The sequence below is a fragment of the Gobius niger genome, assembly GCF_951799975.1.
Source record: "Gobius niger genome assembly, chromosome: 8".
NCBI classification, from domain to species: domain Eukaryota; kingdom Metazoa; phylum Chordata; class Actinopteri; order Gobiiformes; family Gobiidae; genus Gobius; species Gobius niger.
The window spans coordinates 15,592,095-15,618,578 of NC_136859.1; the positions used below are offsets into that span (position 1 = coordinate 15,592,095).

A 26,484-nucleotide genomic window follows, 5' to 3' on the forward strand; every position below is an offset into this window, starting at 1 on the left:
TACTACTACTACTACTACTACTACTACTACTACTACTACTACTACTACTACTACTACTACTACTACTACTACTACTACTACTACTACTACTACTACTACTACTACTACTACTACTACTACTACTACTACTACTACTACTACTACTACTACTACTACTACTACTACTACTACATTTTAAAACAAGTAAAAATAAGTAAAGGGAAAAAGATGCTTAAACTATTAAATAATTCATTTCTTTATTACTCATAAAATATACATCAATCTCAGTAATGAAAGAATTCATTGGATCTCTAAATTCACAGTCATAATTTCTATATACATGCTAGTTTCAGAGTTTCAACACTCAAATTCCAGAAAAGAAGAAATCTTTTACGGTTCTATTGAAGCTAGCAGATATTTGTACATTTTCCAGTTAAAACCATTTAAGAAACTGATCATTTTTTAAAATTAGAGTGGTTTTCTTTGTAAAATTAAAGCAAGCAAACCTGTCAAACATTACCTAATGAAGAGCAAAAGTGTAACTCAAGAAAAAGCCTTCCAACCATTGTTTTACAGTGTCTCCTCATACCTCAGTGAAACAGTGCTTTTCACAAAATCAATACTTGCTGTGTTGATCACTGTAGACTTACAGCTGCCTCTAAAACACATGTTCTTAATGATAATGAAGGCACGAAATGAACACATAAATAGAAACCAAACATACACAAATAATTTATTGTCAGACTAAACCGCATTGTGGATACTTTGATACACAAAGGTTGTAAGTTGACTTAAAATAATCCCACATGGTGAAATATTTAACCATTTGTGTCAGCAATTTTGATTAAATTTTCTTTTGAACATAAAGTTAAACATGAGAATGGATTTATTAAAATATCTCTCACCAAAAATACACCATTCCCAATTTTGACTTGGAAAATTGTCCATCAGAAGATGTGTGGTGAGCAGATATTCATGTTTACCCACCAAAAGCTTTTCAAAATCAAGAACAGCATCCTTCAAGCCCTAAAAGGGTTCGACAAAACTCATTCACACAATTAAATGTGGGCTAAAATGCTTTTTGGTCCCTATCCATTAGCAGTGCTACCATCCATAATCAGCTTATTGCCCTCATTTGGCTGATAAATACAAGTTTGCCCTCTCAGGGTCACTGTTCATCAGCAGCTGGGTCCGGGGGCTGAATGGATAGTAGGTGCTGGATGAGGTTGGGACGAGCCTGGGCCAGCCTACGGCACTTTCTCTTGTGCTCTCCTCAGCTGAAGGTCGGGTTCACGTAAGGCTCCTGTAGAGGCTTTCTTCCCCTGCCCTCCAAAGCTGGCGGTGGGTGATTTAAGACACAGTGTGTGTTTACATGGTTCTCAGTAAGTCTCTGAATCAGAGTCATTGAGCTCTTCATCTTTGAAAAAACCATCATGGTGGCTGATATTGTTGAAGCTGCAATAGGATGTGTGCTCACTGCGCAGCACAGGTAAGCTGTCAAATGTGACGCTCTTCGAGGGGCTGGTGGTGTAGTGGTTAATGGCACTGAAAGGAAGAGTGGGTGCTGGGTTGCCGGGGGACACAGGCATCATGGTGGCCAGAATGAGGGCGAGGCAGTCTGCCACATCTTTGTTTGGGGCACAGGCCAAGGCAGGTGTGTAACCTGAAACAGCAACACAAACAGTAAAACTTTTAATGTACGTTCGTTTCTATTTAGCAGAGAAAGGCTTTCATAAACGTACCATTCTCATCGACTGCTAGTACACTGGCTCCCTTAGCAAGCAGCTCTTGTACAACTACAGTTAGACCATTTCTAGCAGCCACATGCAATGGCCTAGGAAAGCACAAAAGCAGAAGTCAATATTTCATTACTCTGCACATAACTTTATTCAGAAAATATCACCACAGATCCTGTAGGTGTAGTACATACGTCTGTAAGGCAGAGTTAGTGGCGTTGATGAGGTTTCTATCCGTTATCTTTTCCAATATTAACAAGGCACTGGTTTCATGTCCCTGGAAAACAGAGAACAAAGGTAATCAAAAAAATATTCAAAATAACAAATGCAATCAACTGAACTAAAGGGAGTACACACCTTACTACAAGCAAGATGTAGTGCAGTGTTTTTTGCAGCATCTTGCAATGTGAGATCTGCTTTTGCACTGCTCACAAGCAACTCTAACCAGCCACAAACAAAAGAATAGAGATTAATGTCCTGCACATTATGAAATCATTACCAGCCGTTAACATCGGTGTTAAAGAGGCATTCGTACCAACAGCATTGGTCTGGCCATTCTCAGCGGCCATCATTAGTGGGGTCTTTCCAGCAGCATCCACACAGTTAACTTGAGCATTGTGGCTCAGCAGTAACTGCAAACACTCCACGTGGTCAGTAAAGGCTGCTGCATGAAGCGGCATCCTGCAGAAATCACATCACTACTATGTCAGTGCTTTGTGTTACAAATAATTCAAGTTAATCTAATATTTGCCATGTATGAAGGACCTTTAACAGTGAATTACACATACCTGCATTTACCATCTTTGGCATTTACAATCCCAGGGCCCAGTGTGTCTATCAGCATTTCAGCCGCACCCTCATTATCATGGATGCTATTTAAGAAAAGAAAATTCTCAAAAAATATCCCTTCATAACAATAAAAATATATCCCCGACCATAACTTACACAGCACAGTGGAGAGGGCTGAAAGCATTGCCCACAGGTTTGTGAAAAACCTCTTGCTCCAGCAGGGCTTCCACACAGGTATCATGTCCTGTAGCAGGAGATTAAATGTCTTGAGCATGCATTTATTCAGAACATCCAGGTCTTATCACACTTATGATAAAAGATGTTCCATACCATTGTAGCAGGCCCAATGCAGTGGGGTGTAGCCTTGGTTGTCAGCTAGAGGGGGCAGTGTTTGCACGGACTGCGCAGCATGCAACAGGCTTCCCAACACTCCAAAATGTCCACATGCTGCTGCCAGGTGGATGGCGGTGCACCCCTTACAGTCGCGGACCAGGAAGTTGGCATTGTGCTGAAGAAGGGCTTCCACACATTCTTCATGACCAGTCACAGCCTGCAGTTTACAATAAAATGATCAAAAGCATCACTTCAAGAGTGTTATGCATATTTAATACCTCTTTAACGAGATGAATAATATTAAAAAACATGCACTTACTCCTCTGTGTAGCGCTGTCCTCCCCCACTTATCTTTAGCTTCTACACTGGCTCCTTTATTCAGTAGAGAATAAACACTGTCTGTGTGTCCACTAAGAACTGACAGCATCAATGGTGTTCTAAAAATACAGACATCATATGAGCCAAGCTCAAGAATACAATTTAACTACAACTTTAATTTCTACTCACTGCCCATTTCCATCCTGAATATCCACTGCACTTGGAAGATCTGCATTCCCAATCAATAAACGCAAACATTCAGAGTGACCGTTCGTTGCTGCAAAAGATAAACGTTGTTCTGTAACAAATAAAAAAAAACTTCTTTGTGGCCAATACAAAACAAACGGGCCATCGGTATACCTGCAGCATGTATTGGGGTTCGCTTTAGGGTGAAATCTTTAACCAGGATAGAGGCTCCCTGGTTGATCAACACGTCCACACACTCCACATGACCCTTAAAGGCAGCCAGGTCCAGAGGGGTGCGTCCTTGACTGTTTCGTACATCCAAATCCAACAAGGACTGCACCAACACCTCTAAAGCTTGGTGATGGCCATGATATGCCTGGAACAAAAACATGATAATGCAGCTTTATATTCAAACAGACACATGCCATTTACTTCTCCCCGCCCACTTCTACAGATCAACATCTGTCATGCGGTTCATATTTGACAAGCTGATTATAGCAAGCACAATAAAGTGCGAACGCTATGAAAGAGCATACTGTTAACTGATAGAGGCAATATACTGTTTTAAAGTTTATGTAAATCATGATCTAGGCTCAAAACCACCACAGGCAGGAGACGCCAGGGAAGACCTAGGATACGCTGGACAGAGTACCCTCGGAAAAGCTGGAGGAAATGTGCGAGGATAGGGAAGTCTAGGCATGTCTGCTCAGACTGCTGCCTCCGTGACCGAATAACGTGGAATAAGATGTAATAAGACTACATGGCAATAGATTTAAATAACACAACACTTACAGCAAGATGCAAGGGGCTAACAGGGGCTCTAACATCCGAGTCATTCATGATGTCTGTTCCTGAGGTTTCCATGAGCTGACGAAAACATAAAACACAAAGTTTAGAACGCACTTAAGTAACTTTAGCTTACAACACAAGGTGCACACAACTCACCACATCTAAGGGTGTCTCACTTGAAATCTAGAAAACATATTAAAATATGAGTACAAAAACAATAGGCAGAAATGATAAAGCCATGTTGCTGTTACCAGTTCTAGACAGAGGCGATGGCCATACGCAGAGGCATAATGTACAGCATTATAGCCGTGATTGTCGCGGATTCCTGGATTGGCATCATTCCGCAGTAAATATTCCAGGCACCTGGAAAAGAAACAATGCTCTATTAAATTTGTTACATAAAGATCAGGAAAAATAACAGAAAAAGCCTACAGTTAATTTCAATCAGCCTCTGGTATTTACTCCAAAGTAACCCTTATGTGTTATTCTAAATGAAAACTATCCTGCATCAATGGTACGCACTTTCCATCTGTGTCAGAGGCAGCAGCGTAGTGAAGAGGAGTGCAGCCCCTCTCATCCAGGTCATTGACACTGGCCCCAGAGCCAACCAGGGCAAACAGACACTGGTAGTTACAATTGGCCGCCGCGTAGTGCAGGGGGGTCCTAGACAAGAAAATATTTCATTGTTTTTATTCATTAATTATTTACTTTGCATCAGAGAAACCTAAATCAAAATTAAAACAAGCCACAAACCGTCCAAAACTATCCTTTCTGTTGAAGTCTGCCCCAGTGTGTAAGAGAAGATTGAGACATTCCAGGTTTCTGAGTACACAAAACAACAAATATTACAAATGTATACTTTCTACAAATACAATAATAATAATATGAAAAATATATCAAATGACACCTTTTGAATAGTGTAACATGCCACTGCGTCAGTGTACTTGACTACTTGATGTAATACCACTTCAAACTGTTTCCATAAGAAACATAAAAATGCTTCAGTCCTAAACTTACCCTCCAGCAGCTGCAGCATGTAAACACGTCCTGCCAAAGTCATCAGGGGTATCAATATCAAAGCCTGTGTTAAAGAACAGAAAAGCATAAATGCACTACCAGGGTGCAAGCTGCAAAAGATGCACGTGATGTGAGGAAATAAGTAACCTCGCCATCCTCATGTTTTTTTAATACTTTTAATCTTTTTTATAGTAAAATAGACATAAACATATTGCGTCTTTTTCTTAAATTGAGTTTCTATGTTCTGATGTGCTTTAACGTGTTGTTTACCTGATGACAGAAGCTTTCGACAACAGTCAGAAAACCCACTAAGAGCGGCCAAATGCAGTGGGAACATGCCGTGAATCCCCCGTCTGAAAAAAACGAGATAACCAGGTTTTATTCTGCTTTCATCTTTTTGTACATTCTTTTAAGTTTCCACATTTTGCTTTATTAGTAACAAAACCATTTTGTCAGTGAAAGGATAAAAACAGACCAGTCTACAATGATGTAGTGGATTTTTTTTTTGAAAATTAATGTAGAATTGCACAAATGTGTGTGAAGGAATGCAAGTCTTTTTTATGAAGGACAGGAAAATTATAAGGCAGGAACAGGATCTTAAAAAACTGCATGGCTGCAACTAAGAACAAACTGCCAACAACAAGAATTTCAATCTAAAAGGTCTCCTTGACTGACAAACTGCTGCTGGGTACACTCACTTGGCTGTATCAGCTTTGTTTGTGATGAGTGTGTTGATGAGAAGCTCGTGTCCGTAACGAGCAGCAATGTGCAGAGGTGTATTTCCATTTTTGTCTTCACAGTCTATCTCAGCACCTTTGGGAAAACGTCAGCAATTAACAAGTGGTAAGCTGAAGTTTCACTGTCTTCTGTGATAGATAAATCAATTAGGCTTTTTTTAAGAAGCTCACCATTCTCAATAATTGCTTGAGACCTGGAGAATCTCCCATGGATAGCCGTCATGTGGAGAGGAGTTTTTCGATCATTACTCTGCAATAAAAAGGCAAATTAAAAAACAACTCGCACAACCTAAAAATACTGCCTCATCCAAAACAAGACATACTTTGATGTTGACATCAGCGCCATTGCATACAAGGAGCTCCAGGCAGAGGGCCCCGTGACGAGAGGCTGCAGTGAAATGCAGAGGTGCAAACCCCTTCTCATTGACCTGATTTACATTTGCCCCACATTCTATAAGTTCATTTACTACAACGTCCTGGCCGTTGTAACAAGCAACATGGAGTGGTGTGTTGCCATAAGCATTCGGCTCATTGATCTAAGAAAAAAAAAAACATGTCAGCTCTAGCCCCAAATACATAAATCACCATACTATGAAATGAACTTACATCAACCCCCAGGTCCAGAAGGTATTTGACCACACTGATCATCCCACTGGAGGCCGCAGCATGTAAAGGGGTGTATGACTTCTTATCTTTACAGGCCACTTCAGCCCCATGAGATGCCAACAGCTTCACAACTTCAATGTGGCCTACATGATACACATATTTGAGCAAATGTAGTGACTGCAATAAGGAAATTAGACAAACAGAGGTTAGTGATGTGTACCCATATAAGCTGCCCAATGGATTGCCCGACGGTCCTTCTTGTCAAAGGCATTGATGTTGGCTCCTCTGGATAACAAGAGTCGCACCATCTATGAATTCAAAGATAAATGAAAAAGAAGAATCTGGAGTTATGTAAATCACTGTACAAAACAAATACAAGCCTTATGAGGTATTCCACATACTGCCAATTTACAACGACATTGGTTGTGAAACCACAAAAATAGTAAATCAGCAAATTGATGCTGACACAATATTGACAAATACTATATCAGTATGTCATTACAGTGATTCCCAACCTTTGTCATCTCACGTACCCCTGGAGTTTTTCATTTGTACCAGAATTACCCCCTACCTCAAGGGTGCTGCAAATGATTTTGAACAGTGGTTCTCAATATCAGTTCCCACCATCATCAAATAATAGATACAGATATATATTTATTGTTGCCTGAAATAAATTAAAAATGAATGAATGAATGAGTAAGCACTAACCAAGCTGAAATCATGGTCAACTGTCAGTGTCACAGACTTGGATAGCGTTGTCATACTTTTTCAGGAAAAATATTGAAAGATATGTTCACTGGGTTCAGCGTACGGCCTGACCGATATGACTTTTTGGAGTCAGATGTATAGGCTGATATACTTGATAGAAAGGTTGCTTACATCATGTACATGCAGCTTCAGTCAAAAAAAAAAAATCCAGGCGTTCACCTGTATATATTCTTACTGTTTTGGCATTAATCTAGCTCCATACAATTTTTGTATGGAGCTTTGGTATGCAAGTTTTTGACAATGATTTATCTCTATACAAAATATGCTACATTTGTGATACTAATGGCTAACGGCCCTTACATTTTCCTACCATTCTCTATGTAAACACACAACAAGCTGGCAGCCGATTTAGCAGTATGTTGTGTTCAAAAGAATGCTAAAATACTCTCAAATTTAAACCTTTTACTGCAAAACATCTTGAAATTAATATTATCTGAAATTATTCAGAGTCCTTCACTACCCAGTGCTACATGTCCACGTACCCCTGGTTGGGAAACGCTGATCTATCATTCCAGCCTACACTTGGGTTGGACTATTACCTCCAGGTGACCACTGAAAGCGGCATGATGCAGCGCAGTACGTCCCGCTCGATCAGACACATTCACATTACTGAGCAGGGGCACCAGGGCCTCAGCACAGCGGACAGCCTTGTTAGCTGCTGCAACATGAAGAGGAGTCTGCCAATTCTTGTCACGCGCATTTACATCGGCTGAGTGTTTCAGTAAAACCTGGACTGCCTCCTGATGAAACAGAGGCTAGAATTAAGACAAACGTTTAAGAGCTTCTCAGGAAGAAAGAGAAGGTCCTTACCTCACTACAGGAGGCCACAGCCCGGTGCAGAGGAGTAAGCCACTTGTTGTCTTTGGCATTTACTCTGGCACCTGAAAGTCAAAGATAACATGCATGACTAAAAATTAAACTAAAATATTCTACAAAGCTTCAGTGGTTCATAGTTTTTTCAGTATTATATGCAGAATTAAGTAATGGCAATGCTGTTTGTCTATATTACCACATTAACTTCAGATGTAAACATGTTTCAATACCTGAAAGAATCAGTAGCTCTATAATTTCTGCATCTCCAAGATAAGAGGCAGCATGCAAAGGAGTCCGCTTTTCATTATCCTGTAACAATGCACAAAGAAAATCATTCAGAGCTTAGCTAAATATACAACAAGCCAATGTGAAAATAAAAACTATATTTTTTGAATTATAGCAGCCCTTCCCACAGTCCAGCACATTGCAGCCCCCCTTATTGATCAAAAGTTCCCACGCGGCCCCCAACAGTTTGAATTCACTCTTTTCAAAGACTGTATAATGTTTTTCATCCTTCATTTGTCATTATAATTAGAAAACACTAGTGATTACAGTGAATACTGACTATAATTAAACAAATACATATAAAGGTCATTTCAAACCTGTTAATGTTTATGTAAATGATGTGTGGACAACCTTTGGAGGCCCCCCAGGGGTCCCCGGACCCCACTTTAGGAATGGCTGAATTATTGACTAAGAAATATATTTGAATGATGAAAATAATTTAATTGTTTATAGCAGTGGTAGGTAACATCAGGCCTTGGGGAAAAATCTGGTCCTTGAGATGATTTGGAGAAATATCACATATGATCGTTCAATTTAGTACCTGTAAATGGTAAGCACCACTACTATTGGAACAAAACAACACATTAATTTGGGCCACTGTGGCCTATGACTTAGGCCTATGACAAACTTGTCTACACCAGGCTCTTACAAAGGCTGCTAGGAAGAATTACCTGTGCATTTACATCTTCTTTCTTGAATATAAGTGCACGTACTTCGTCTGGATCTACAGTGAAAATGGCTTTCAGCAAAGGAGGCTGAAAGAAAACAGAATCAATAATAATACTCTTAACTTTAGCACTCTGGAAACGCTTGTATAAAAAGTAATTAAAGTAAAGGCTCACATGCAAGCATAATATTACACATATATAGCTCACACATCCCATCAGCTTTTCCTTGTATACAAGTTACACGTTTATAATGTGTACAAAGGAAATACTTCAAGCTCAATAAGATTACAAATACAAGCAAACTCAAAACAATAAATCTGCCAATACAAAAATGCCCAGACGTGTCTTCTGACAGATCTTAGTCACACACTATAAAAATGACTGCACCCTCTTCTTAAGTGCTGATTGAACTAGTCTTGTACAGGCCAGAGTGTGTGAATCTGGATTCAGAATACCCTCAGTCAGTACATATTATGTTGGAAACTGTTTTTTAAATGTCACTAACTATTACAACCTAATAAGGGTTATTAAAATTCCAGTTTGTTTGTTGGATAACACAGTAAATAGTTTATTTTGGACAACAAAATACTGTTCCCAGTGGGCTCATTTTGAACAGAAAAGAGAAACGTAAGTGCACAACATCAACTAAAACTGGCCACCATTTCTAAAGCACCACATGACAAGGAACACAATCCATGGTTAATAAGTGTTTTAAAAAGAAAGGAACAATCTTCTCTTTGTTACTATTTTCAAGGCATGGAATGAATGTCTAAAGGGCAGAGTAAGAGCATGTTTCAAGTCAAGCAAGTCACTGGGAACATTTGGCTTATTAACACAGCTTTTCATTGTTGATGTTGACTTGTCATTTTGGCCATATCTCCTGTAACATTTCTGAATTGTCCTTGATTCAAATGAAAAGTGCAGTTTCTCAAACGCAGCCAACGTGCATTTCCTCCTGATACTGGCTGGGCTGGTTAATATTATCACCATGGAGACAGCTCACAGGAGCCCAGTCACTCAAGTGCACACACAATAAAAGACACATGCATGGGGTACCAGAATAGCAACGCTGTGCAAAACACAGTCCCTAAATGACAACACAGGGCAATTCTAGTATCAAGTGTCAGATATACAGTGAGGGACACAAAATCTGACACATGATAACTACTATTGTAATATTTCTAGTTAACATTTCCCCGGCTTACATTAAACAAATAAAAGCATAACTCTCTGGGCCATAACAAATAATGAGATCTTCTTATTAGGACAGAAATAACCAATGCTGTGTTGGTAACAGTATTATTAAGTGAATTAGCAAGAAATCCCCTATTAAATGAACGTTAACATTAAATCATTTAGTTTTTGACACCAGACATTACAGACTATTCACAAGATGAAGTAATAAAGGCCTCTAACCAACTTAATCTAATTAAATAACCAATCAAACAGCACAATCAGACATAGCTAGAGACCAGCAACACTATGAGTTATATTGCGTTACCAACGAAGTCACAAATAAACGCCTTTAGTAAATAGGATCCACACTGCATTCAAAAACAATGATGTGAATGAATGGCCACAATTAACTAAGCAAATTACGACAAATCGCTCATTTATACTGGCAGTCTACAGACGTCTGGGCAGTGTGTAGCTAAAACGCTAAGCCGCAGTAGATTCGCCATTTATTGTACGTTCACAAGCATCCAGGAGGGAACTGCGCCGAACACCACATAAAGCACAGTCGTGGGACATACACTTTAATGCTTCCGTCTCGGAGAATAGCTGCAGGGACTCAGATTACGTTGCGCTGCGATGGTGAAATTGTTGAAGCTAGCGTTAGCACCAAAACCCTCTCTCAAAAGTTAAGTCGGATTTGGACACGACCACCACTTACCTGGTCTCGGATTTTGAGAACCACCATATTTCTGAAGTTTTAAAAGCTGTCATACAAGCTCATATATGGATATTTAACTCGTTCCAAAATTCAGATCTTGGTTGGGTAGCTTTATCCGTGCTCTCTGCTAGGCCTAATGAGACGCTAGCAGGGCTATTTTGCTAGCCTCCTAACCCGATGGCATGGAAGCGAAAAGCAGCGGAAACTCCATAACATTGCCGCCACCGTAGCTCTCCTGCGTAAGGAGATGCTCTCCAATAGGCCACTTTCCTTAAAACGTTTAGTATCAAGCGTTCTGATTGGCTAATATCTTGGAAAAGACGAACTGTACAACATCACTACGCATCAGGTATTTTTTTCATGGTTAGTATTATATATATTTAAAATGTATACACGAACATAATGCATAATTTGAATACCCTGCATTGTTCTTGTGTTAAAGTAACATCCAACCTAATATACTCGATTTGTCTCATCAATGGCTCAACGTGTCCCTCTAGTGTGCAGAACGCGATTCAAAGGGAGAGAGAGTGAATCAAAGCTTGTCTGGTCATTTTTATTTAGTTATTATAAACAGTTATATTTATGTTTTATCATTCGTCTTGAAATAGCTGGGGCGTGTCTATGTCTAGTAGTGTATCGTGAATGGGGCTCTCAAAGTTAAAGCTTTAACTAACAGTTAATCATAAAAATAATTAATCGCTATTAATTAAAGTAATCACGATTAATCAAAAAACAGGTTCCAAAAGACAATATTTTTCTTTAGATACGAAATTATGATGATAATAAATTAATTTGCAAATAAATACATTGATTACTTACAACACTTTAATTCCAGGGGTGTCAAGCTTATTTGGAGCGATGGCCAGAAAAACAAAATTTACCTTTTTTTTACATAGAGAATATTTTTTTTATTACCAAAACATCTCTGCTTAGAAATGACTAGCTGTGGTCCTGGCCCACTACCAGGCTACACGTCACATAAAGGAAAATTGTGTAGTCTGGCTGGCCCATAGAAATACAAGGGCTGGCCTGGCTACATGGACAAATACGTAGCTACTGCCAATTTTGCAGGTATTGTACTGAGTAAGTAAGTAAGTAAGTAAGTAATCTTTATATAGCACCTTTCACAGACAGTAAATAGCCTATGCATTTTTCTCAGAACCTATTGATGATAGCGTTGTGCATTGTGGTTAATGCACTTTAAATACTGGCTGTGGAGTCAATGCAAGATTAAAAAATTCTAGAAATCACAGAGAAAGTAAAGGCTTGACATCTTTAGATGGCTTTCGCTGTACTAACACCCTATTGGTCCGGTCTTGGAAGCAGCAGCTACCCAAATCACACATTTAAATTTACAATGAAAGATTTCTGGATGACTGAGAGCCTCCACAAATGTACATTGATGAATAATAAATAAATACAGAAATATTTTTATTATTTGATTATTAAAATGTTGCCAATACAATTTGTTTGCAAATTAATTGTTTTGGCAGTTCTTGTCTTCCATACACAAACTTAATGGAGTTACAGCTCGAGCTACAACCACAAGAGGGCACTGTTTAGACACAGAATAATAGATGGTATCCGTGCCACTACATCCATGAGAATAACCTCCACGTGTAGGGCAGGCTAGGGGCTACTTACTTTTCATGTAGTTGTATAAAACAAAAATGAGATATTACAAGGTGATGCCACAAAGCGACTGCGGTGTTCTGCTTATGACCCCACAATAAGAGGGAAACAATCTTAAAAAGAAACCAGGGCAGTTTATTTTAGACCTAGCAAAGTGATGGATGAGTGTTGCTGTGCACCTGCAGGGGAAAGCGAATGGCCGAAACTGCCCTCTGTCTGTCTCATCACGGCGATCACAGTGACGCGATGGGCTCTGAGTGCATATACCTTGGCTGTGGCTTGATTCCGCGCCTCCCTCCTTTGACCAAACAGCTCTATTTATAGCTTTGCCGTCACATCGCCACTCTTGCATCTCCTGTCCTGTCCCTAAGGTAGGCCTACTCTTTGGACTTTCTAAACGCATCAACTCAGCTGGCATACATACCTGTTTGCTATGCCTTTTCAATGTGGCCCATTTGTGCCTCAACATGACATTAAAAACAAAACTCACTTTTAGATCTAGAGTATGACTGTGAAGCATTATTGTGACCTCTTTCAACTATGACTAACAGCATTTTCTGTCTTTAGATCATAGTTCTCAAACCTTTCACACCAAGTACCATTTCGTTGACCTTACAAGTACCACCAGGCCTACATAAAGATTTTAGACTGGGCTAAACCAGGTCTAAAAAGGGTCTAAAATAAACTGGGCTAAAAGTAGGCTATGTGTAACCTGAGAGTAAAGTTAACTGTGTCTAAACCAGACAAAGAATACCTAACTAAATGCATAAATGACATTACAATTAAAATGAATAAAGTATAAAATTGCATTGCATTGAGTACCAAGTATCATCAGTAGAAATCACTACTGATTTAGATTATTCCGATATAAGGATGGGAATGACAGGATGATAAGTTTATGCATCAAATTTAAGTGCTTCCAGAACGCACCATGTCAGTGTCAAGTTTTCAGAAAGTTGTCACTTAACAACAAGTGCAACCTACGCTTCATTTAGTCAGTCTGTACTCATCCTTCACTGCCAATCCAAATGACCCTTTCCTACAGAGAATATTTGTGATTTTGACACTGTTTGTTTGCGGCAGGTCTATTATATAAGTCAATGGTTAGCACTCGCAGATGTCTGCTCTGATCAGATGGCTTGAGGGGGCAGGTACCATCTGAGCTGTGTCACACACAGAAAATCATTTTAACAGCACCTTACACTCAGCCTAACACATCATCTCATAGTACCAATGAATGTGTTAATGAGACAAAATGTTTTAGGAAGATGCTCTTGGCAGGAGGCTGTGAATATTGACTGGACATCATAAGTTATGGTCTGTCAGGACTCAGGAGTCAAGGATCAGTATGCAGCAGCTTCTTTATATTTAAGGAGCCAATCAGAAAACAGTCGATTTGCAGTTATTTAGCTTTGTTCACTGAATATTATACTGACAAATAGCCTTTACTGATTACAGTAAGTGACAGAAGTCATGTATTAGACTACACTTAGTCACTGCAGATTTATTTTCTGTTTTGTTTGCCTTCAGTTGGCAACAGTAGCAGTGAAAGAGGCTGAAAGCAGTTTTCCTCTGAAGAATGATGCGTGGGTTTGAATGACAAAACAAGACACTAAAAAGCATTTCAAATATGGAGATGAAATATCCTCATGCAAACACACTTACACTTACACTTACAAAGATCGTCAGTCCAGGGGACATTATATTTTGAGCAGCAAAACCAATGTCACATCATTAGGTGAGTCTCAGCCCATATTTCATATAAACATGGGGGGCGGGGGGTAATATTCACAAAAATAAATATCTTATTTTTTTTACCGGCAGCTTTTTGAGGTTTGTATTTATTTATTGTCATTGACGATATTCTCAACACTGTTAATTGTATCTCTTCTAAACAACATTTTCTTGTAGATTATATTTATTATCGCCCTCCTCTGACACTTTTGGTTTAACATATAAACATATCCTTAAACGACTTTAACATTAGCTAAAAATCATCAATTTCCCACAGTACCAATGTTTCATCCAACATTTATGAGGAGTTCGCTGTGTTGTTTCAATCAGTTATTGCCGGAGTGATAAAGGAAACTTAATTTGGCCAAGTCTTCACATTATATAGAGTGAAGTAAGCCCAAATGACTGTGAGCATGATGTGTTCTCTCTGCTTTTCACACTTTGAAATCAGCTCTCCTCATGTCCATCACTGCAGAAATGGCACATGAGTAATAATTATATAATCGGGGAATAGTTTCTAATTTTTACCAGACATTTTCACGACTTTGTGAACATTGCTTTTCTCATACCGATTATCTTCAAAGCTTCTTAACCACACACTTGTTGACGCTTCATTCAACCAGCTCTTTGCAGGGTTTGGGATCTAATATTGGATCTAGCTGGAAGTGAAGATGAAAAATTCCAACATGCCATTAGGTAACCAGGCAACTGTGTCTGCTCGGCTGCCTGATTATCATTTGTTTTGTGTAGTTATGATGGCTAATACTAAGTGACTGTATGGCGGTGATCCAGATTCCCGGATGTGGGTTCAGACCCGCTTTCAGGAGGCGCACAGAGGCTATTTTTGGCTGCTTTGTTCCCTTCAAAAAGACAAGTACTCGGTCTGGACATGACATTTCTCTTAGTCTGGTAAAGTGGGTTTGGGTCACTGACGTTTTTACTTTTTTATTTTATTCGGAAGGCTGTTGTTGATGCCTCGAGGAGATTGCTACTTTCTCTATTGGTACAAACTCTAAATCTGTGTTGTGGTGTTGTAGGACTGGGTAATTAATCTTTTTGTAATTAATCTTTTTTAATCTTCTTTTTCTCAATAACCTTCATGAGACTTTTGAACCATCAGCAACAGCAGTAAGAAAAAAAAAAGTCAGTTCTTTTGTTCAGAGTATTAGTTAGATAAGTACATACATTGGAATCAAATGTTGGGACAATAAATGAATAAACAGACATGTTGTCATCATTTAGTTTCATAACATATTTTATATAACAGACATTTTCTTAAGGTAGGGGTAGACAGCATTAGTAGTCACTGTGACCCATAATTATGTAATTTCAAATGTATGTTTTGCGCAATGCATTAGCATTAACAGTTTCACATCTGACAGCAATCTTATTAGATAGTGCTTCAAAAACAGCCTCGTCCATGCTGATGTTGCTTTGTACAACACATTTAACACATTTTTGGCACTATACAGCTTCATGGAATTGTTGTTTCATTTGTTTTATCTTGTTCTTCTCTGATAATTATGAATCGTCATCTCTCTCTTGGTGGAAGAGGAATTGGTGGAACTTTGACTAGTATTTGAGCACTTTAATCTTGGTTATTTTTTTTTATTTGAATTTGTCCTTGGTATGTGGTTTGTTTTGTGTATGGATGGCATGTCGTACTGCATCTGTTTTGAAAATGTCCTTTTAAATAGTCAACAGTGTGTTTTCACACCCTTACCTCCTGTCGTATGACACAGTGTAAAACCGGGGGTATAAATGATTTTGTTGTTGGTATTTTTTGTGATGGCAGATTGTCACCTTGCTACTCCCGGAGGCCTTTTCACTGATTGCAGAAACCGACAGGCCAAACTTCAGGGTGCTATGCTGCCAGTCCACATCTTCTGAGGAGGGTTTTGACTACTGCGTCATGCTGAACACCTCTTTGTTGTGTGGCCATCTCTTGCCTCTCCGCTCGTCCAGTGAGTTCAGACATGCACACGGCCCCTCCTCACGTGGCGTGAAATGTGCAGAACAAACACGTCCTGAAATTACATCGAAATTGGACACAGCGGCGGGGGATCTCAGAAGTGAGCGCCTTGTAAAGGTCTCATGGTCAGAGAGGTGTCACAGGGTTAGCTGCCCATCTGTTTTTCAGAGAACAACACTTTCACCTTTTGTCAGACGCCTTTTTCATACCGTTCTGCATTCTAAACCCTTTTGGTTTTTGAAATGTAGTTTGCTTTTTTACCTTTTCCTAGTTCTTTCTTATCTTGACATATTGATAACAGACTCTGTGTATCAGAAAAAGGTTCATTGGGAAATGTATTTAAACAGATATTGTATTTTAGTGTGAACAAGTTAGGTATCCAGAATCTCAAAATTGACACAACATTGGTTTTAAGTGCAGCCTCCTAAGCACAGAAATGCTTCATTAACATATTTTTGTCTTGATGTAAAATCAGCCATTTTTTTTATTTTAACAATATATTAATATACCTGCTTTGCTAATTGTGAGGTAGATGTGAGGTAGATGTTATATAAAGATAAACCAAAGCTCAGCAATACATGAATGCTTTCCACTGTAGTACCATTTGACACAAAATGCTTTCCATTTTAATCCTCAAAGTCCAAACTTCAAACAATCAGCTGTTACTGCTACTGAAGGCTGTAGAGCTGTCCATTACAATGAAAGGACTATGTGAATAATTGAGTTTGAACATAGATTTAGCCACAATTTGATGAAAATTTGATGAATGCTTAGCCCTACTGAGCTATTTAAAGGATGGTAACAGAAAGGTCTTTGTAACTCTAATGTGTCAAATTAATAAGTTGGAAATAGTCTTACATTCCTTTGTTTTTATAAGTGTTTAGGTATTTCAGTCATTGCATGGTTACTTTTACAAAGCAGTTGTGAGAGTGCAGAGTGATGGAGAGTGCTGTGTGAAAGTTGGCTGTTTTAGTGCAGGATCTGAGATGAAAGAAAGAGGTCAGGCTGCCACTCCTAAAATGTGCAGCCTATTTGTGTTGATATATTCTCAGCAGTTATATGCAAGTTAAAGCAGAACTAAGTAACTCATGCCCCTAGAGGCCATAAGTACAACTGCAGTTGTTGTGGGATGTTGTGTTTTTTTACTCATTAATTGTCCGTGAGAGTAAATTCTACGCTGACAGAAAAGACAAGGGGAAAGAGGGATATTGTACATCCAATTACACAATGGAGATAATTTTTTTCACTTAAGCTTGGCTGTAAATACGGTTTAAGTGGCGCTAGCCCCGCATTTAGCTTTGCCCGTTAGCCTGTTAAAAAGGGCAAAGTAAAAACAAATATAATCATGTGTCACACCAATATTTTGATGTAAAAAAAAAAAAGAATTACCCAAAAATGTGTCGGATCGGGTTTTCAGAAAGCATTGGTGTGAAAGAAGAAAGAAATATGAAAACCATGTTTCCGCTTTTGCTGGTACCATAAACTAAACATTTTTTGGAAAGCATCATGAGTCTTCCATTGACTTTTATGAGCCCTGTGCAATTACAATGTTCATTTTTACACAACACGAGACCATCGTGAAGTTGGCCCCTCATCAAACTCAGATTTTTATGAAAACTATGTCAATCATTTGGGCTACATGCTGCTGTTTTGTGCTGTTTTCATTTTTGAATTATTCCTTTATTGGTTAGATGATCTGAAGTCACCCATTTTAACCACGGCTAAAATGGTGTCAAACGTTTGTGCTAGGTAGGTGCTGTTTTGTGCTATAAAGATTTCCATTTGTGCTGGTACCGTTTAAAAAATATGAAAAACTTCAAAGCCCTCAGTGAGGCGTGTGTGCGTGTCAGTGCCCATCAACACACAAACTACAAAAAAGGATCATCAATATCTCAAAAACTATAACAGCACATTTTTTACATCATATAACAGCACGAATGACTAACATATTTTTATATTCATTTGTGTTTGACGAGGGGCCAGCTTCATAGAGCTCAAGAAGAGTGCGTGGGTGAGTGTTTGAGGGGTGTCGCATGTAATTGTACAGCAGTGCGCTCTTCTTTGCACACTGCTGTACAATTACAATGTTCATTTCTCCATTAAATGTGTAGGGGTATAAGTTTAAGAGCCCCTTTGCCTGACCTGTTGGTGCTAAGCAATATTTTTGTTTGGGTCACAGCTTGTCATGATATGTGTAAGTTCGATTTCGAAGCCTCACGAGTTGAGAGCCACTGTTCTAAATCAATCTTCTTGTGGAGGAGTTCCTGGTCACATGGAATGAAATCCAATGCAAAATAGTTGTTCATACAGTGTTGTTTAAAGTGCTTGAAGAACACAGAAACATCCAAATGTAAAAAAATATATTCATTCACCTGGAAGCGCTGCGATTTTTAACCAATTAACTCAGTGCTGGCAATGGGCATCTAAAAATACCCAGAGTGCAAACCAAACCATTATCAAGGCCAAGCATGCATGTAAACACTGTATATGCAGTAAAGCTGTGAAATCAAGGTCAGCGATAGTGTACAAATATAAGTGAAGCCCTACAGACCTATTGTATATGGAGCATTGCAGACATTAGGTCTATTTCCCACAGTATACGCACAGTCTGTCTCTGATAATGAGTGGAAGAGGTATTGTTGCGTTTGTGAGCTTGGTGACACCACAGGAGGAGGGTGCTGTGAAGAGCTGGTGGCGTAGGTGGAAGTGCCTTGGACAATGAGCGTCAGCCCACCCTTCCCCACATAAACTGCATTTCCTCTCGCACTTTTGTCATGAGTCTATGAATGGAGTTTTGTTTCCTGGTCTTTAAAGGTCAATGAATCAAAAAAAGATATTCAGGATTTGCTTGAGAAGTTACAATGCAATTGAAATCCATCCATCCATTTTCTTTCCCTTTGGTAGAAATATATGAAAATCCATATGTTTATATCACAGAGTTAAAATTGAATAGAAAAGGAATTGTGAAATTGAAGTTACGGCACAATAAACTTGTGAAAATTCAATATTAAACTGCATTTTTTTCAGCAGTATCTCAATTTGTGTTTAAAAAATCGGGATTATTCATTAACCCTTCACAACTGTTTTGGTGTCAGATGAACTGAAGTGTGTCCGAAATACTATGGGCATTAAGCGGGGTTCACCCTAATTACTGGCTTGTTTAACTAATAAAAAGGCTTTTCTTGCACATTTACTAATGTGCAATTGAATGAATGAATTTGAGTAATTTCAAGGAAACATCAAAATTGTGTCAGACAGAAATAACAAAGCTGACAAAGGACAAACAGACTTTTTCTTCGAGCTGTGTTATTAACAAAAAGTATTTACTTAGCCCTTATATAAAGATAATAGCTTGGGGCACATGGGATGCTATGATTACCCACAGTTTGTAAACCAGACAGAGAGCCTTTGTCTTTAATAAAGCCGCTGGGATTTTCTAAGGTCAACTTAACTTGGCTGGTTTCCATCAAAGTCACATGTGTCTGCTGGGGCCTGTGTGTGTGTATGATACATTTGTGTCATTTGACTTCTGCAGGCTTGTTAAAGAGCTGCTGATGCAACCACTGCTTCGTACTGAGGGCCCCGGGCGGGAATTTCTCAGAATCCTGATCATCCGCCAATGGTAAGTAACTTGCTAGAGCGTCATCTGGTTTTATGCTCTAACAGGCTCTGATCAATGATAAGCGGTTCAATGTCTGTCTATCAGAAGCTAATCAATCGTCTGTGTTGAGTAGAATACTATGACAAGGGAAGGTTAAGAGTCAAATTAAGTTGACTCGTAGCAAATGTAAAGCTGTGCAATAAATCAAACTGTGATCGAATCGTGACTAAATATGGTTCACAATGATCTTAGTAATTGACAGGTCGACTGCTTATCCTGTGGGAGTATCAGAACTATTGAAGTGTAAGCATTAATTAGTTGATTTTGAAAAGCCTTAAAGAGGGGGTATTATTCTTTTTTCAATCACATAGCACCAGTCTCTAGCACACTACAATGATGACGAAACCTTCTGTTGGTCTGTAAATGCAGTAAATTAGAATAACTGCCTTGTATAAAATTGCTCTCTCAAAATGGCTGTAGCGAATGTCTTGAAATAGGCCTCTGTCTCTTTAAGAACCTCTGACCCTTTCCGACACGCACCCTCCACACTCTGTCTGTGGCATCAGTGGGGAGGGGGTTCAAGACTTCAGTAGTAATGCCGGCTGCAGGTAAACAAACTACTGTGGATCCGGTAACCTAGCAGATCACTCCACTGCTGCGTAGCTTACAACCAGGAAGCTGATGCTGCTCAAATATAAGTTCTTTTAAAATTAAAATTAATTCAGTCGGTAGTCTGGTGTTATAAGTTATTTGCCTTAGGTGCACTGTGCCTGGGTCAGACTGTTTTTAATGCAGGCTACTAGTTACCATAGACATGCACTAGCCTAGCACCACTAAACTCTTCAAATACTGTATATGGACTGCATGAATTAAAAAATATATTTATCTCCAGAAATCAACAACACTCTGGATAACTAGGAAATTAGGCCCTATGTCAAAAATCCTGAAATATCCCTTTAAGCAGAAGAGGGAAGTCACATGTATGTGTTTTTAATATTGATAAAATTATATTTAAAAAATCTAGATAGTTTTTGTCATATTGCCCAGCATGTATAAATGTACGACGCTATAAAGCAAAAATAAGGCCAGTTTACAAAAACAAAATCAATGCTTTCCAGCATGCATATGAAGGGATTGATCAGTAGAAACATGCCCTCTGACCGCTCTTTCCAGTGGGCTTTTGAGCTCTGGGGTTATTTTTAGAAAACCTATGATGAAGCCATTTCACCAACCTCTGCCTCAACATACAATTCAAATGCTCACGCATAATGCGAAGATCATTTCAAATTCACTTCTGCTGCTCCGGTTTAGATTTACCCTGCCCTTGTAACTTGCATAATACGATGCAATTGTAGGCACTTTTACTAATGGCATACAACAAAAATCATTATTATCTAGTTTGTTTGCCTTTCGGGTGAGACAAACAGACGCGCACGCCCTGCTCTGGTAACCTTTTTTTTTTTTTATTGGCAAAACTTCACAATTAACTAAAAAACAACATGGACTTTATGTGTGTTTCATGTTATTTGATCCAACCTGTAAAGTGCATTGACTCCTGCCTTGAAAGTCCAACAGGAAATACCACAGGACGCCAGACAGAGTAACCCAATAAAAGCAAGAGTGCACCGATCATTAATGGGCCAACGCACTCACATCACACATCCAGATGTACGGGCTAATTGGATTTTTACCATCAAATCAACAGTTGTGAGGCCTTTGTGCTTTTACGAGGCTAACCACAAGGTAAAGGGAAAATGGGCTTTTTGATGTGACAAAACTTTATCTAAACTTTTAGCAGGAACAAGTCGGCACAGCAGGACAAAGCGCTTTAACAATGTGCTTTGTTCTAGTTTGATGAAGAAGCTCACATTTCGTTCACATGACGTCACCATTCTGATGAGTTTATTTATGAGTTTCAGTAACATGACACCATTTTGTTGACTTTTGACCTTTGGTAATGGTAATACTTTTTCATCAAGGTGGAGAACAAGCCATAAACTCTGTTATCAAATTGATCTTTCAAAATGACATTTTCAAAATCCCTATGATGTGACCTTGTTACTATCTGGAAAATATTTGGGCCTATCATGATGAAATAAAGAAATAATGTCTTCCCTGTTAGTAAAAATGAACTCCGGCCCCAAACATTGCACTAGTGGGAAGTGTTATGTGACATTATTGTTGTGTTGTTGTCAGTAGAGAGGGCTTTAGTTTAGCCAGAAGATTACCAGGGCAAGTTTGTGGACCCAATTGGCTTGTTGCACGGTGTGGCTATGCTAGTTCCTCTGACCTGAAGGTGTGAGCGCCTGGACTTCCTGTCTGTATTCTTTTCCTGGAATAAAAATCATATTTTCTAAAGATTACGTTGTGGGCGGTGAGTTCCCGGTAGATGATCATTTATTGTGTTCAAATCATGATGTAACGAGTTCAGATCGGAGACGCCTGTGATCATGAAGGATTGATAGTTTGTCTTGAAGCTAAAGGCTATTAAAAAAATATATATATATAAAGGCATTATTTCAAATTGTGTAATGCATTAACCCCTTAACTCCCACCTGAACCGAGCACATTTTCTCGACGAAAACAATGATGGAAATGTGGCAAAAATGTCACAAGAAATGGACAAATAATTGACGAAAATGTGACAAAAAAATTACAAAAAAATTACAAAAAAAATTACAAAAAAATTACAAAAAAATTACAAAAATGTGATAAAATGTGACAAGAAATTGACAAAAAATTTACCAAAAAATGACCAAAAAATTACAAAAATGTGACAAAAATGTGATAAAAAATTGACGAAAAAAATTTAAAAAAAAGTGACCAAAAAATGACAAAAAAGTGACAAAAATGATGGAAAAAAAAAATCTGATGACGTGAGGAAAAAAGATCCTCTCGGTTCAGGCGGGAGTTAGGAGGTTAAATTAGCCTTTAGCTTCAAGACAAACTCACTGATCCTTACAAACATAAACGTCTCCTCTATGGAAATATTTCTACCAGGAACTCACTGGTCTGAGCTAATCTTAATGGAAATGAATACGGACAGGAAGTACTAGCGCCCACAGCTTCAGCTCAGAGGAACTAGCGTAGCCACATTGTGCAACAAGCTGATTCCTCATAAAAAGATTACATATGGATTTTTAGTCTGATGTTTTAGTACTGTGACTAAACAATAGAGTTATAGGCCCCTGACCACTGAAATCAATTTCTAAGATGTAGTGAACGCAGCCTATTCTGTTTCTGGTGTTGATAGTTTCGGAGAGGTATTTTCCTACAGTTCCCGGGCAGTCCTTGGAGCTGTGTGGTCACTGGGGGCCAAGAGCCACATGACTGAGGGTAGGGCAGTTACGTCATGAGTGGCTTGTTTGTGTTTGAGAGGCTTCTCCGGGGAGCACCGTCTCTTCTGACTGGAGAAAGCAGCACCTGCCTTGATCACATCCGCTGCGTGGTCCCAGGCGGCATGATGAAACGATGTATTCACAGGACGGAAGACAAACAATTAAGACGGTGCAATATCAGAGGAAAAAAAAGCATGCAGTATTCTTTTGCCATGCTAAATATCCTGATGGACATAAAGGTATGAAAATAGAAACTGTAACTAATTCTTATTGGCCATAGTAGTAATTTTTTCAACTTGAGTTATTGGAGGAACAAACCTTTGGTGCAGGAATACTGTATGATTTGTTGACTTTGATAGGGAAAATTGTTGCATTTGACCCCTCCTTTAGCCAATGCCGGCCTGTGGACCCTCTTTTTACATTTTCATTCACTGTCCACACTCAAAAATCACTCTCAGACACCACATTCATCAGGGAATTGATGAAGTGCACAAGAACAGCACTGGTTAGAGCTGGATTTGAACCTCCACTTCCCACTGTAGCCTCTTACAGCACCCGATATTCCCAAACAGTCTCCCATAACAATACTAGTCAGACCCGACCTTGCATTGAGATCAGGCATTCTCAAAGTAGTTCAGCTGCTGTATCTTAGCCAGGAGTGCCTAACTGGAGGATGAACCCCTCTTTTGCTTGTTTGTGTTTAGACATCAGTAATTCTGTCAATGGTGGTTGCCTTTTTAGCTTCAGCAGTGGTGGTGAAGAAGAGACAAAGAGAGGTTGAGGTGGCTGATCGATTATGCTACCGCAGCAGGTGTGTGTGACAGATAGTCAAGACATGTTTGTGTTTGCTGATGGTACATAAACTATACATTTATTGTACAGCCATGCAAAATATATCGGCTTTTATGCATAACAAACCAAATGTATTCCAGCTCAAATGTTGACATCATCATTTTCATGTTCAATTAAGAGCAGAGAGGCCACTCTTGGGACTCAGGCTTTGAGTTAATACCCAATAACAAAGCACCGTGAGTCATTCCCACCCACATGTGCATGAGCGGGTTGAGATGGGACCAGACCAATTTGTAGCTGGATCACTGGAGTCCTAAAGAGCAGTGTTTTTTTTCCACCAGCAGCAGTGTACAGAATCTGTCGCCACAGTTATGTTTAGCCGCTCGCTTATTTCGTCCTGTTCGCTGCTTTCCTGCTGAGTTTCATTATGCTCAATGTGCCACAAGCGACCACACTTTAGTAATTAAGCTTCAGAGCTGGGTCTATGATTGTGACCTAGTATAGTAATTGTGGTTGCCATGAATACAGGGAGAAAATAAATTATTCATGCTGCATTTCTAAGTGCTTTACCAAATAAAGTAAAAATGTATATTATTGATTGGCAGCATTACCAGCAACATTAAAACTAAAACTAAATACATGCATACAGCGTAAATCAAACTAAACCCTAGCTAAACAAGGAATAAACCTGGACAAAAGCAAGTCTAAAATGTGAACTAAACCGGACTAACCAACTCTAAACCTAATATCCTCAAACCAGAGTAGGATTAAAAACTAAAGTACTGTCCACTTGAGTTTTTTGTACTTGATTCAAAGTTTGAGAACCGCTGTCATGTTAAATTGCTCAGCTTGTCCTTTCTTTCAGTACTAAAAACGCCAACTATTTAAAGAGTGCCACTTGATCCTACCACTTGTGATTAAAAAGCTTAGCCGCGTCCGCTGTGTTTGATATGAGGGAGGTGACAGACAGTGCAGCCCTGGAGGACACATCTCTGTGAGTGGCAGTCCGGCAGCAGGCACACTGACGTTCACACCTAAATGCTTTAATAGGACTAAAGTAGACAAAGGCCGCCAGTGACGCAGTATGAGCTATAATGGGCTGGCCACATTGAAGGTTTACTGGACCCTGGCTATTGGATGGAGCTATTTCCAACCCCGCAATCTCCGTTCAGCCTCAGGAAGCAAGTTATAAATAACAAGTGTAGGTTAATCAGTGCTAACTTGTCCCAGTAAACCCCTTTTTGTTTAAGAACCCAGAGGAAAACATGATTGTTAGTATTTCTATAGTTCAGACATGTGGTTCTCATCACTTTTTGTCGTTAAAAGAGCTTTAGTAACAGGTTGGTAATACTAATACTTAAACCTATAAAATGTCAACAGAATTAAACAAAATGTGTTTATTAACTCTTCAGAAAAAAAGCGTAAAATCGTAAAAACAACTTTATATGAAAAAATCTCCAGTTTTTTGACTAATCAAGATGATATTCCTCAAAATGAATCTGAAATGTACTTGGTATTTATCTAAATAGCGGGTATCCGTGGGGCCTTAAAAAGTATTAAAAGTCAATAATAAGTAAAATTGCCAAAGACCCTTAATAAGTATGAAAAAATCTTGAAGTGATTTATTTTATACATTTTATACAGTTATACATTTTTGTTTTCACATTGACTTTTTTTCTTTTATGCATAAATTGATTGTGAAATTATATAAATGTTCTAATTGGTTACTTTTTTCCCCTCTCTATGCGTTTTTGCCGTGTGTGGTCTGCTTAAAGTTGCTCCTCAGTGTCTGTTGATCACTAAACTATGAAACGAGTCGGTCCAAATAGGGAAAGACTAAGTTTGCCGGTTCCTAACTAGAAGTTGAAGAATTTTACACCTTTGTTGAAGCCGCCCGAAGATGCCCTGAGGCCTCTTCGGTATTAAATTTGACTTTGGGGTTCCTGTAGCTACTCTGATATATTTGTTTGAAGAAGAAAACAATGTTAGATGGAAACATATATTCCGATGTTGTTTCATCTAACTTATAATTGCACAATAGAGCAGTCCTTTTTATACTGCACCTGTACATTACTGTCATTTTAATTAGCATCCACTGTGGCAGCCCTACTTCCCTTTATGATCGATGACAGTGTACGGCTGCTGCAGCTGTAGTTCAGTCTACAAGTTGATTGTGATCTCTTTTTTACAATATCAATTTATTTCTGAACATCTCCAGTATCTCCGTGTACAAAATCTCCTAACCCTTTATTGCATAACTTTCCAAACTTCTGAAATGCATGGGTTTCTCGTACTTGTTTTTCTCTTCATGCACAAGCTCCTCTCAAATATTAATGCTTCTAGACAATTTTAAAATGTGCAAAGTGAGCAGAATCCTGATTTTAGTAGAGTCAACACTGCAAATGTAATTGCAGTACTTTACAGACAAATTAAGAATGTGTCTTTCCAAATTGTGCAGCCCTAATTCAGCTATAAAAATGTCTGTCACTGTAGG

The 26,484-nt window shown here is 38.9% G+C and overlaps 2 protein-coding genes across 3 annotated transcripts in view; one reads left to right on the forward strand and one right to left on the reverse strand.

Annotated features, from left to right (window-relative positions):
• Positions 1 to 284: 284 nt before the first annotated feature.
• ankrd28b (ankyrin repeat domain 28b) lies at positions 285 to 11,134 on the reverse strand. Of its 2 annotated transcripts, none has more exons than XM_079561217.1 (28): positions 10,919 to 11,134; positions 9,028 to 9,111; positions 8,302 to 8,380; positions 8,069 to 8,139; positions 7,798 to 7,998; positions 6,711 to 6,798; positions 6,497 to 6,633; positions 6,208 to 6,420; positions 6,056 to 6,134; positions 5,846 to 5,960; positions 5,418 to 5,500; positions 5,148 to 5,211; positions 4,884 to 4,952; positions 4,653 to 4,793; positions 4,382 to 4,493; positions 4,287 to 4,313; positions 4,134 to 4,208; positions 3,516 to 3,717; positions 3,345 to 3,432; positions 3,157 to 3,274; positions 2,835 to 3,054; positions 2,661 to 2,748; positions 2,504 to 2,587; positions 2,251 to 2,396; positions 2,073 to 2,155; positions 1,910 to 1,992; positions 1,722 to 1,813; positions 285 to 1,642 (listed from the first exon to the last, which is right to left on the reverse strand). In XM_079561217.1, the coding sequence occupies exons 1-28, from the start codon at positions 10,943 to 10,945 to the stop codon at positions 1,359 to 1,361; spliced, it is 3,153 nt and encodes a 1,050-aa protein (XP_079417343.1). In that variant the 5' UTR covers positions 10,946 to 11,134; the 3' UTR covers positions 285 to 1,358. The 2 variants fall into 2 exon arrangements, with proteins under 2 accessions (XP_079417343.1, XP_079417342.1); XM_079561216.1 differs by having other exon boundaries at positions 286 to 1,642; positions 6,491 to 6,633; positions 10,919 to 11,133.
• Positions 11,135 to 16,087: 4,953 nt separating this feature from the next.
• hdac9b (histone deacetylase 9b) overlaps positions 16,088 to 26,484 on the forward strand; it is a 32,346-nt gene continuing 21,949 nt past the window's right edge. The window contains exons 1-2 of the mRNA XM_079561784.1: positions 16,088 to 16,251; positions 19,795 to 19,881. The gene's annotated coding sequence lies outside the window, so the exon portion shown is untranslated. The remainder of the gene's footprint in view (positions 16,252 to 19,794; positions 19,882 to 26,484) is intronic.

Coding starts and splice junctions, on each gene's coding strand:
- ankrd28b (XM_079561216.1), bottom strand. CDS start 10,945: ATGGTGGTTCTCAAAATCCGAGACCAG. Junction 5,212..5,417: donor TCGAAAGCTTCTGTCATCAG/GTAAACAACACG, acceptor TCTTTAACACAG/GCTTTGATATTGATACCCCT. Junction 2,156..2,250: donor TGGCCAGACCAATGCTGTTG/GTACGAATGCCT, acceptor GTGGCTGGTTAG/AGTTGCTTGTGAGCAGTGCA.